This window comes from Pygoscelis adeliae, unplaced genomic scaffold (genome assembly GCF_000699105.1).
Source record: "Pygoscelis adeliae isolate BGI_AS28 unplaced genomic scaffold, ASM69910v1 Scaffold48, whole genome shotgun sequence".
NCBI lineage: Eukaryota > Metazoa > Chordata > Aves > Sphenisciformes > Spheniscidae > Pygoscelis > Pygoscelis adeliae.
Genome location: NW_008825618.1, coordinates 1387212 through 1401094, shown reverse-complemented (window position 1 = coordinate 1401094; position 13883 = coordinate 1387212). Strand labels below are relative to the sequence as shown.

Genomic DNA, 13883 nt, shown 5'->3' with positions numbered 1-13883 from the left:
TATATTCACTGAGGGATTTTTTTCTACCATCGTGAATGAGGATAACATTCCTGAGGAGGAATTCTTGTGCCAGGAAAGTCTTCGCTCCATTAACCTATTTTTTTCCAAGGTCAGGAATTTACCGCTTAGATATAACCAGAAGGTAAATCAGCAATCTAGCCTCACAGTCCTTAGTTGACAAAATGTGAAACTTGCACATTTCTCAGGATGTGAGACTCCCCGTAACAATAAAGACACTCAATGTGCCTACCCACAGAGCATCCCTCCAGTGTCCCAGGAGAAAGACATCTAACGAATGAACAATTAGAGGAAGTCACGTTGTTATAGAAGAATTCTGGTCTTTGCAAGCAGCACAATCTCATATAGAGATACCATGTGATATGAATCAAAGGAGAGTCTGGCCTCACTGAAAAGTAATGGCAGCTGGAACAGAAGAACAAAAAGATGGGAGGGAAAGGACAAAATAAGCTTAAAGTGGAGGACAGGGCAGAAAAGAGGTGGTGAAATGAAGACTTTCATACATGGCTGTAGGCTTATCACACAGTCTGGAGCAACCTGGTGAAGCTCTTTTCCGAGCCAAGAAACTTAAGAGAAATCAAGAAGCAGGCAAATCGGTGTCTTTAACACGCTCAGCATGAATGAAGGAATAAATGCTCTGTGGATACAGAAAGCATTTTTTCAAGATGAAGGGACTGAGGTTCATACACCGCGCCTCCCAAATGGGCACAGGGATGAGCGCTCAAAGGAGAAGTGGTATTCAGTTGCCAACAGAAGGCACTGACCACCTTTTCTGCAACTTTCCACTACCTTCCACATATCCGTCTTTAGTGACAACAGTGTTGTCAATTAATACCTAGGCACGGACTCCTCCCTTATCTATTTGCAATTTGGTTATCTGCCAGCCTTCCTGCAAGTTTCTCAATAGGAAGTGAAAGTCAAGTTGACTCCCTGCTACACACTGCTGCACAGATGCAGCAGTTGGTTCCCTTTTCCCACCAGGGCTTTCATTTGGGTTACAGAAAGATAAAACTTTAGAAAAATGCTGGGAAATGAAAGAAATCAAGAAATAGAAAAGTCAGGAGAGGAAGACCAAAATGTTCATCGCTATTACAGAATTGAAAGGATAAAATAGTGCCCAAAGACCTCAACTACATCTTGTCTGAACGAGAGAAAGGCAAGAAGCATCCATCCCTAAAATCCTATGAGCTTCATGATGCATCAGTTAATGATTACTGGTGGTGACACATGATGGGAGAGAACTTCCCCCAAAGCGAAGAAGAATTTTGTACGGGGGCAAACACAAAGTATGGGGAACAATGGATGAAGGGGAAGAGATGATGAAAATGTGGGAGGAAAACGGCATAGTGGGGAATGAAAAAATGTGAAAGTGATATAAAGGGGAAAAAGAGATCAGATAACGGGAAAAAAAGAAAAATAGGATAAATTACTTAAATTAGAAAAGAGGATCGACAAAAGAGTGGGAAAGAAAAGAACTAAGAAATGAAAGTTTGAAAAGCAGTAACAAAATAGCAAGCTGGTATTTTTTGAGGAAATTAATAGATATGGCACACATTTTATTCTACTGCCTCAAAAGATGCATGGAGGTGATGCTCATTAATTCTCTATTTGTGACAAGTTCATTATTTCTCAGGATTATCCATGGAAGAAAAAAAAGAACAGAAAGTTTTCAGTATGCACACTACCATCTGTTTAAGGGCTGTATCCACAGCAACTAGAAACCAAGACAAAAATCAGTCACCGTGTAACCACACTCCCCTGAGAAACTAGCAACGTAAGATAATTTTTTCAGTTTCTAACAACATATTCAGACACAGTACCACTGAATATTTAAAGGCTAAAATGAGGTACATCAAGTAATGAAGTTGGTGGTTTATGTTCAAATTCTACCACATAGTCAACCTACTCCTCGAAATGATGGGTGTCTGACAACCCAGCACTCACATGCACAGCTCTGTGCTTCAGGCTACTCCAGACCAGAACATTTCACCTAGACAATGACTGGGAAAGGTAAAGCTCAAAGAGATGCCAGCAAAGAAACTCTGGGGTGGTGTTTTGTTGTTTTTTTGTAGAAAGCATCCAAAGTGAATTCTGCTTTGGATAAAAGAGCTCAGTGAACAGCAGAAAAAAAAAAAAAGAGATAAAATTATTTACATCCCGGTATCTTGGAGGTACAGGAAAAACAACTTACGAGAAACGATTTTTCCCCAGTTTCTTTCCCTGTTTTCTTTTTTTTTTTTTTTAACTTTTACTCTTTCTGTGTCGGCTTGCATTCTTTAGAATTTCTTGCAAAGACTGGAAGAGTAAGTTTACTACAAAAAGCATCTATTTAAGAAAGGGGCCTCCTTATGGTCAGAACAGAGTTTGCCACATTGCGCGGACAATGGAGCACCATCAAAACCACCTATCGTGTTCTTGTGCTCTCCTTCCATAACGCTACCAATACACAGGGAAACTGCATTGTCTCTTTTCTCAAACAGATGAACCGAAGAGTAAAGGAGTAGGTGGAATGAGCAGAGCATCTTCTCAAGGGGCAGCTAAACAAAATTGTTGCAATACGGCACACAGAGGAAAGTTAAAGTTCACTTCCCTCGCCAAACAAAATGGAAAGCAGGAGAGAAAATGTTAATTTATCTCACCTATAGCACATTACCTACAGACAGCATATTGGGACTCCAGAAATCTGCACAACATTCTCCTAGAATATAATTCAAAGCCATATTTGATGGCTGATACATACTTTGCAGCTTTTATTATTTTCAGTTTCACAAAAAAAAATCCCTAAGAAACTGATCTGCATTCTTTATCAGCTTCACTCCCACAGGTAAAATTATCGTCTAAATTCCATCTGTAACGTGATCTGTTCAACTCCACTCTTCAAATTATACCTTTGCAAGCCTCTAAAGGTAAAAGAATTGCCCAAGTACAGCAATCCAGCAAATGGTTTTCAATTTTTTAAATATTGAGATTGAAATTAGCCTACTTTTCATTTTTACCACTACCTCTCAACATTTGTGAATGATGCTTTTTGTGATTTAGTTGATGGCCAGTAAATTCTGTGAGTGAGTCACTAAAAAAAAAAAGGCTGGTCAAAAGCTTTCATGACGCATCTTTTCTGAAGAGCCTCTCTGAAACATTCACACATTGATGCCATCGCCTTCTGATCACTGGTTTCACAGATTAGCACTGCTAGTTAACTAAATGCTGCACTCAAGTTAGAGGCCAAACATGAAGGTAACTTGAAAGTGTTTCGGCAACTTGTAAAGGGAAGCATCTTACTGATGTTCAGACAATATTCATTTATTTTACTTAAACCCCTCCACCTTTTTAAAGAACTCTATTTGAAGTCAAACATGAAAAGACATTTTTCCACTTTCATTGTTCATAGCCTAAGGAAAGGAGAAGACGAGAAGAAAATGTTATCAACTTTTCTTTTATCATTTACCGTTCTGAGCTTATTTACCACTTTTTGCAATTAAAGATATATTATAAAGATTGTCCTTCATAACTGGAAATGGCTTCTTCCTCCTATCTGAAGGAACCTGGCTGCACTCTTCCCAGCAGCTTGTAGCCCAACAGACACTTTCAATTCATTTTCTATTACAACGGCAACGTTCAAAGATTGAGTAATTTCTAGTTCAGTTCTTATGTTAAAACTGATCAACATTCTAATGGGAATAGCGAAAAGTAGATTAGGATCTTTCCACCTGAGGAACAATTTCATCAGATGGAAATGTTAAGAAATCAAGGAAAACAGAATTATGTTATCAGGGACTGGAAACAAAGATTCATACTCCAGTTGTTGGCCAAAGCTTCATGCCATCACACCTCTAATTCTGGCAACGTTAACAGTAACATAGCTATACCTACTTGCACTACACTACCTCGGACACAACGAGAACTTGTGTATCAGTACAGAGCTGTGTTTCAGGCAGAGGAAACTCGGTAAAGACCTCAAATTGCTAGGCTGTAATTAAATTATGAGCAATATATGTTCACATAGAGCAATGCAAGGCCTATGTTGTCCGCTAGGTTTGATAGAGTAGTGACACGTACATCTAAGATACAGTAAAAAGTGAATTGAGACACCATCCGCCTTGTTTTGCTGCCCTACAATGCAAAGTATGTGAATAGCTGCATTTGCCGGTTTGACTAAAACAGAGAAAATAAAAAGGCTCTGCTATTCTATTCAATAAGGAAATAAAACAAGAGCATTAAACGTGGCAAACAGAAAGTCCCTGTGGTTGACCTCTGTAAGAAAGTTAGAGAATTTAATTTCTGCACTTTCGTAAAAGAAACGAGCCTTATTCAAAGTACATCTGCAAACAAAGGAGTTACGTAGAATTTTCAACCTCTCTGAAAAGGATGCTAACAATACAAATACTCAGAAGAGTCAGGAGCACTTTGACTTCCTAACTTTCCACAATGGCTCTTGTGGTCTAAAGACCACCGAGAGGCAATCACTTTACCTTTCAGCCTCATTTTTGGTGAAAGAATGCCAGAAGTAGCGATATCCTTACAGGATTGTCTGACGTTCTGCTTACATCTTGCAAAGCAGTTTTAACATATAAAGCTATGTAAAACACTTAAATGGCTATTAGCAGTACAACACTGTATGAAAGACTGGTGGAGAAGAATAAATACATTATTTTTAAGAAACAGGAACCACAAAAGATTTATGAACCAAAAATGTATTTTTCCCATAACTCAATATAATCCTTATAGAACGTGTATCAATACCTGCTGCTGCCTTTGCCGCCTCATTTGGGCAACCTGAGACATCATGATTTGACGATCCAGTAACTCCATCCTCTGCTGCCTCTGGATGTCAACTGTTGCTCCCATTCCCACTCGAACTTCATTCGTTGGTTCCGCAGATGAGAAGATTGGTTCAAGGGTCCAAGAAAATATCTTTGCTACCCAGCTGGGTACACAGAGAATTCGATGAACTTTTAATATACTGCTATTGTAGCAAATCCCAGAAACCTAAAACCAAAAATGAAATGTTAAAAAAAACCCAACAAACCTCAAACCAAAAAACTAAAATACGCCAAATTTTCTTCATATTTAGCTGCAGATAGCAGTTGGTCTTTCTGTTTTTTAAAGCACTTTTTACTGTGTTTACCCAGAGTTCTCAGTCAAGAATCAGAGAAAGAATAGGGGATTTCTTCACCTCCAACTTCCCCACAACTACAGACTACTACTTTTTTAAATCTGTGTACTGCATTGCCTGTGACTCAGAATGCTGCTTGGGGTTTTTTGTTTGTTTCAGAATTTGAGCCCAAACCAAGAGACCCTTTCTGAGGTCAAAATTAAAACAAAATTTTCATTTCTAGTAAAAGAACTGGTCAGGGTATGCTGCATGCTGACCTGAGAAGACGAAGGCTGCCCTTGAGGATACTGAAGCATTGTAAACACTCCTTAAAAAACCAACCCCCTTAAGGCTTCTGCCCCCAGCACCCAAGTCTCTCTTTCTAGTAAAAACAAAAGCGAAACAGCTGATTTGAAGTTAAATTTAAGAGTATGCGCAGACTTATTCCAAAAGGATCCCATCTACCTTCTAGGAGAAAAAAAAAAAAGGTTCAAAAACCAGTTCATTAAAAACTGCGATATTGAAAAAGCCGGTTTTTGTGCTGCCCTTGTCCCACCTATAAGAAAAATACCCATTCCCTGTGTTCACACTCGTGCTTGCCTTGGGGCTTGATTTCATTTCAGATTCAGGAGGAGCAACGGAAATCCATGTGCCCCATAAATGATCTACAGTCATCACTCAGCCATCATTTTAAATCCCATTACGAAACCCTAGCACTTGAGCCCAAAGTGGTCCAGCAGGAAGGCCAAAGTTCTTGCACAAACACCGAGTCTGCATTCTGCTTTATGCCACATTTCAGTATTTGTGACTATTTATTGTCTGTTATGCCACAAGAATTATGCTATGACAACAGAGTGAAATGAACAGGAAGAGATATGAATCCAAACCAAACCGTAAACATACCCAAACAATGCAATTATGCTAGAAGCAATGTAGAAACTCCACATCTGGGCTATTTATTTGGGGATGCTTATTTTATCTCACTGACATCTGTATAAACATACCAAATGCACTGCTGCATATGCAAAGGGAGACACTATAGGAAAATGCAACATTCTTTGGGAAGGGGGGATTTTTCAGATTATTTACAAGGTTATTGTTAATTATCCTGTGAGATAATGAGACTTTTAGGAAAAATACATTCTGCTTTGGGAAACACTGATTTTCATTTTATTCTACTTTCATTTTATGACTGCTCTCAGGGTTGGATGCGACACCAAACACAGGCTACCATTCTAAAATGAGAAAGAACCGTTTTAAACTACCCTTAACCCCTTCAATCTTTTCATGCTATGAGGAAGGAGGTAAATAGGATGGGATGAGAGAAAGGCCATAATCTCTGGCATCATAGTGAAGGCTGCCTTTAACAAAAATTTTCTGTATTCAAAGAAAGGTCCTGACTGGACTCCAGGAATGACAGGGCACTGGAACAGAAGCTTCTTCATGACCTCAGAAATTCTTTCTCAGCTCTAGTGAAACTGTTCCAGATGACTGCAAGCCCACGACCAAAACTTGCGCATATCAACTACGATCGCCAAAGAATATTAGTGGAGGAAAATTCTTATCAGTTCTGCAATTCATCTACTTTTGGTACATAGTACTTGAGGTATCTACCTAGCAAGAAGGTCCCTCTGAAGCTAACCACCTGGTCCCAAGAAAGTTACGTAGTTAGGCTCCTCACTCAAGAAAACCTAGATTGTAGGGCTACCAGGAAGGTCACTTTTTTGGGAGCAAGAATTACTGAACCAGGTTGCAAATATTACATACACATTTAATCTGATGATTTCTTAGACGCAAGCAGCACGAGAACCTACAAATTATCTTCCTTCCTCGCACCTCGTATCGTTAGGCTATGGAGCCAGGCCCCCTCTTTGGTCCCAGGGATCCTGCATTCCTGTTGCACAGGTGTAACCAGGCAGGGAAAGCGCTCCCGCTCAAAGTACTTTGTCCAACATCACACCGGCATTCCCCCACTTCTTCCAAATGTCCCTCCCAGGTACTGATCTCTGCTCACTCTTATCACCTACAGTCCTTTGTTAAGGTCTAATGTTTTCAGGTCACCCTAAATCTTGAATAGGTTCAAAAAGTCACAAAAACAAAACAAAGCAAGCGGTGATAGGAAAATCTACATCTCCCCGAATGTATGACAAATCTTGACACGTCTGAACACATTAACCACAAACAGAATCATTCTCTTATCAACTCAAGATTGAAAATACAGCAGAGATAGCAGCAGCCTGTCTTTAGTGTCAGTACTTTGGGACTTGTTTGTCTCAGAGGGGCAAGCGTACTGCAAGCACCAACTAGTAGCTGCGTCAGTAAAAGCATTCTCATATTTTTCTAAGTAGAGATGGCTATTCATAGAATCATAGAATCGTTTAGGTTGGAAAAGACCTTTAAGATCATCGAGTTCAACTGTTAACCTAACACTGCCAAGTCCACCACTAAACCATGTCCCTAAGCACCACATCTACACATCTTCTAAATACCTCCAGGGATGGTGACTCAACCATCTCCCTGGGCAGCCTGTTCCAGTGCTTGACAACCCTTTCAGTGAAGAAATTTTTCCTAATATCCAATCTGAACTTCCCCTGGTGCAACTTGAGGCCGCTTCCTCTTGTCATTCCAGAGCATTTAATCAGAAGACAAGGCTTTATAAGGCTAAAAGTTTATGGACACTGCTAAAATGGAGAATGGCGCTTAGCACTGCATGTGGGACTCATACACACGGCTCCTACCTGCCTTCCTAGCTTTACTAAGCTCACTGGAGTAGCATGCCTGGTCTATAGCCAATGCACCAGTTGCAGTGGGCTGTCTTCTCTCTCCTTGCTGCTCCTCAACAGCAGACTACTGTCTTGGCCCCTCCTTGTCCTGCATTAGACAGAAACTCATTGCATAACCCAAATGTGTGGACTTCAGTGCTCACAGAGCAGGAAGTCGAGAAGTCTGACAATACAAAGTTCACAGTAAAATCTCAAATAAAAAGCACCTGGTGAAGGAACAAAACAAAACTGTGTGGGACTAGCAGAAGTGTATCTTCTACATATAGTTGCCAAGAAACTTACTGTGGACCAGTAATTGTTCAGAGCAATCGTGTGAGACTGCAATTCTTCACAAGTATAAACAGGTGGAAGGACAGACTCGGTGGTGAAGAACACACAGTGTACGCCGGCAATCCGCCTTATTACCTCCACATCTGTTAGGATTTCAGTGCCACTCCCCTTCCTCTCTCCCTTGATTTACTACTCCAATTATAAAGCTATTAGATGGAAGTATAAGAAACTTTAAACGCTGTGCTCAGTTTTAACAAATTTTCAAGAAGTTTCATCTAGTGAGGAAAAGATACCTATTTGCATATTTCCAATAAACCCAGAATGGAGACATTTGTAGTTAAAATAGATCTCATGATTCAGTCTGGTTTAGTGTCATACAGTCATCTTAATGTCAAGTATTTCCAAAGAGCTTCCTCTTTAGCTGGTTCATATGCAGAACTTGATATATATAATTTAAAAAAAAACAACCAAGCTTTGACAAAGTATAAAGTAACTATTTACACCATTTTTGTTACAGACATGTAGTGAATTTCCAGTGTTTAAGAAAGTAAACCAACTTTGTTTATTCTATGAAAATAAGATGATCTCATTATATCCCAACTTCAGCACTGTACATCAGATTAAAGGGCTACTTCCCCCAAACAAATGAGCCTCCAGAGTATTTTAGGCTCTAAAAAGTCACCACAGAAAGATGTTGCAGTTAAGTTCACATTGTTAGAATGGAGAATTTTTGGCTGGCAACATAAAACGCATCTTAGTTGCTTTCTGTTAGTCACGCCAGCATAACCTACAATCTCATCGACCATACCGTATGAGGCACAACGCTAAGCAGAGGAAACGGAGTATGCTGGAAATTGTCTGGCATGCTGCAGAAAAAAGCATGCTTACATTTTTTCAGTTTCTTAACATCACGGCTTACTACTGGTCCTTCACATGAAGCTTCCTAACCTCTTCCCACCCCTGTATAAAGCCCAACTTCCCCTCCCCTTCCCTCATGTCCCTCCAAAGTTGTGCACTTTTTAAAAAAAGGAAGTAGCTGTAGTTTCTCTTTTACATTAGGTAAACCAAATGTGGAAGCTCTCCAGTATTTTACATGACAAAGACACATATGCTGCACTACTAACTGAGATATTTAAAATCACTGTACTTGATTAACACTAAAAAAGGAAATCAAAAGGAAAAAACAGTAGGCAGACTGGTGTAAAAAATGATGTTGGAAATTATTTTGCCTAATGGTTAGAACTTAACAGCAAATACTCAATTATTTTGTTCTGAATAATTTATTCATCATATGTATTCAAGACTTTGCTTTCAATTTGCTGGTATCTGAAAATAGCAAACAGTAGTATTCTTAAGGTGAAGTGACATTTTTATTCCTATTTTATCTGCTTTATCCTTAGTATGTTCTGAATTCTATACAACTAGAATCAAAACAAGGGGTTAGAGTTTGTGTCGAGATTCTGTATTTACCTTGATTAGAGAAACACATTTATCAAACCAAGAGAGGTCATGTGAAAACCACCCAACAAGTAAAACCACTACACATGTATTTTCAACTTGTAGTTATAACCTGCAATGTAACTGTAACACAACAGATTATATTGTTTGGGTTTTCTTTGCGGAAATAGTTACTAAGAGTATAAACAGCCTTTTGTGATAGTTATCTTGACAGAAAAATAAGATCACAATAATAATAAACTAATTCTCTTCAATTTCCTTCCGAGTTGACTGGGCTCATAAGTTTCCCAGATACCTCGAATTTTTTTTCTTCTCAGTCCATCAATGCTATCTTCATTGGTCAGGTGCAATCATTATCAGATCTCAATCATGCTTTGTGTATGTGCAAGCATGACTGTACTGCCATTTCAGCACAGTACATCTATTCTTAACTTGTACTTGTGACCTAAGGATAGGTTCCCTAGGGTGTCTGCTAGAGTTCTGCAGGTGATAGGTGATCATCATCATATTGTCAACCAAACCCCTTTACATAAGAGGTCATGATTGGATTTATCTGCCCCAGCGTAGACATCTGTAATTTAAAAGCCTACTTATGAGCTGGTTGTTTAGAGTTGGTTTCATAGTCAACAGAGAGAAATGGGCACTGTTAAGATGTGACTCATCCTGTGGCAGATGTCTCCAAAGTACACACACAGCTGAATTACTCTCACAGATTCCCTCTCTAAACAATGGTAACATTGCAGCCATGATGGTGTACATGTACAGGCTAGAAAAGCTTGACAGAAGCATCTACCTCTTACTGAACCAGTTGGCACAGTTGACCAAGACCAGATTTTGGGCACACAAACTCTTCCTCAGATCTGAGAGAGAAACTGAAAACTTAGAAATTAAATACTAACTGAAAACTAAAATCCATTTTTCTACAGGATCTCAGAAGCCATGGATATAAAAGAGAAAGTATCTTATGACACATTATTACCTTCTCCCCTCCTTTCCCACTACTTTCTCCTTCTTCCAGAGTGGGAAATATCTGCATCTCCCTCCTCCCCAAACACTTACAACCTCACTTCCACACTAACATCCCCTGTACACCAGACAAATCAACTACTTTTCTTCTCAGATGCTTTAGCTCATGCAGGAGTTAAGTGTTGTCAGCTTAGTCAGTTGTCATGTAGCCATCTAGATATGAGCAAGCTGTCTAAGCTCCCACCACAGAGGAGATTACGTTCTACTGACTGTATTGACTTAGAGATACTCACCTCAAATTAAGTCACCTACAGTCACTCAGCTGAATATTGACCATTGCCCACATGCAGATACCTCACGTTAGTTTTGGGTGGGATTCAGCACATCTGCTAGCTTCCATATGGATATCTGCACCTGTCCTAAAGTTAGGGGACAGACAAACAGACAATGCTTCTTTTTCATTCCCTAATCTGTTATTCTATTGCTTTTCCATTTCTTATTTCAGGCTATGCACTTCACAACCTACGTGCTGAGCTTCCTGAACTGCACTGCCAGCAGGTCAAGGGAAGTGATTCTTCCTTCTGTCTCAGCATCGGCGAGGCTGCACCTGGAGTATTGTGTCCAGTCTTTAACTCCTTGGCACAGGAAAGACATGGACTGGCTAGAGCAAGTCCAGCGCAGGGCCATGGAGATGATCAAGGGACTGGAGCATCTTTCACATGAGGAGAGGCTGAGAGAAGTAGGACTGTTTGGCCTGGGGAAGAGAAGGCTCAGGGGCATTTTATCAAAGTATATAAATGCCTGAAGGGAGAGAACAAAGAGGAGGCAGCCAGGCTTTCCTCAGTGTTGCCCAGTGACAGGACCAGAGGCAATGGGCACAAATTGAAACACAGGAGGTTCCCTCTGAACATCAGGAAAGACTTTTTCAGTGAGGGTGACCAAGCATTGGCACAGGCTACCCAGGGAGGTTGTGGTGTCTCCATCCTTGGAGATATCCAAAAGCCGTCTGGACATGGTCCTGGGCAACCAGCTCTGGGTGGCCCTTCTTGAGCAAGGGGGTTGGACCAGATGTCAACCTCAGTGATTCTGTGAACTGTCTTAGTACTTAGTCTTTGGTGGGCAGTTCTATCATCAAAGGAGAATCACACCAGTTACACATAAAATACATGTTTTTATTTAGGAAAGTACTTAAGTGTAGGCTGAATTTTTAATAAGTGAGTAGTTCCACTGATATTAGCAATACTACTGATACATACATTGTAAAACCAATGTCAAGTATTCAGAAATCACAACTCAAGTTCCAAAAAGTCACTAGCAAGATTGTCTTAAAATCATAAGGGTTTTTTCTTTTTAAAAAAAACAACAAACCCAAAGCCAAACCAAAACAAACCCACAAAACTTTCCTTCATGATTTCTAAGCCTTTGGGACATTCTTTTGCATTTTGAAGTGGTAGTTTGTACAAGGATTAAAAGCTTATTTTACTACTATGAAAGCTGACGTTCCCAAACAATCTCTTGACTCCTTGAGCTGGGACTTCAAGAAACACCGACAAGAAAAAGAAGAGAAAAAAAGAAAAGAAATCGAAAGTGTTGGTAACACTTTCTGCATCTTTACAAACTTTCCTGAAAAAGAGCTGGAGTTATCCATATAATCCAAAAAAGACCCTGTAGTACCAGTGCTTTAATTTTGAATACCAGGTCTTGAAATTTTATCCTGGTCAATATTTTTTTTTCCACATCTTTTATACAGTAAAACCTTTTGCTGCAGTTTTTAGAACATAATCCTCAGTAACGTGCAATATGATCTAGCTGTAGAATAAAGACCTCTATAGCGCTTTGTTACCTGGGTAGGTGTAAAGGACCTTCGCTGACAGGTGAAACAGGACACATGCAAGTGCCCTAGTGTGGTGCTCAAGCCTGAGCTAGAAAGCCCAGCTCATGAAGTAGGCAGAGCAAGCACAGCTCTATACAGAGCAGCCCAGTATATCTCCAGAGCAACACTCATGGGGTGTTTAATGGGATTTCTTGATGGTGTGGTCAATGACACTGGGTAATCAGCTGAAAATGATGTTTTGGCCCACTGCACCAGTGGCACATATGCTCAGCCTTAGCTGAACAGCCAGCAGCAGTTCCAGCTCCAACCAGGCACACTGATTTTAAACACAAAGGCTCAAATACCAGTTGCAATTAAAGACAAGACACCAGCAGGAAACCTTTAAATAATCTATAGTCTCAGATTTATTTAAATTTTCTTAGTTATTTATTCTAAAAATTATGTTTCTTGCTACTGAAAATGATAAAAATATGTTCCCCTGTGATCATCCAACGTTTCCACAAAACTAAAGACTTAAATTAAAAAAAAAAAAAAAATAAAAAAAAATCAATGAGAAGGCTACAATATACTTATAAAACTATTTGAAGTTTAAAAGATACTGTTAGGGACACCCCCCTTTTGTGCCAATTTTTCAAGTCAGAAATGCACTGTGAAGTAGTCTGTTACCAGGCATTTGGGTGAAAATAAGCTCAAGATGAAAAAATAGCAATGAGAGTTTTTTTAAATTGCTATTAATGTTACTGTGAGTGCACTAAATTTTACTTTACACAATAACAATATTCAAAACAGTAACACATTATTTTATTATTTCTTAATATTGTTGTATTTAAATTTCATACTTGTAATAAGTTTTGCCTTCACTATAGCTTTTCATAATTCCAAATTTAAAAGAATGAATTAAAAATGTGATTTCAGTTACTGCAAATAATTAACTTTTATCTACCCTGAACTCCAATTCAAATATTGCTTGGCTATAGATCAACAGCATAAAAAACAATTAATGCATAGCTTTCACATATTTTTTTAAATTATCCAAACTCAATCCCATTAGACTGACTCTATTCTGTGTCACCAAAGCACTACCACAAGACATTTAACTAGATGTAAGTAGACTTACCTGAATCACCATTTATAATTACACAATTACAAAGAATTCAAGGAATATCATACTTCGACATTGACTAAAGATCTACATAAGACTAAACGTGGATGACCGGAGGATGTCCAGACTAACTGGAGGATGAAGAAGGACACATGGCAGGGCATGAATATGGAGGTAACTGCATATGACATTATCAGGCTCTGATCAAAGATTCTCTTCAAGAAAGTCAGCACATATTTAATACTAATTTTAAGTATGGAGAAGGGATGAAATTTTAAGTGTGACTACTGCACTGTGGGGTAATACAAATGCTTCTGCATTCCCTTCAAAACATTTCTTAAAACAAGAAGAAGAATTCAG

At 39.2% G+C, this 13883-nt stretch overlaps 1 protein-coding gene across 1 annotated transcript in view; it reads right to left on the bottom strand.

Annotated features, from left to right (window-relative positions):
- The window catches only part of UBAC2 (UBA domain containing 2), a 141637-nt gene that overhangs the window by 17424 nt on the left and 110330 nt on the right, over window positions 1–13883 (bottom strand). Inside the window, exon 7 of the mRNA XM_009333363.1 lies at window positions 4759–5004. Coding sequence (XP_009331638.1) covers window positions 4759–5004 — 246 coding nt within the window. The remainder of the gene's footprint in view (window positions 1–4758; window positions 5005–13883) is intronic.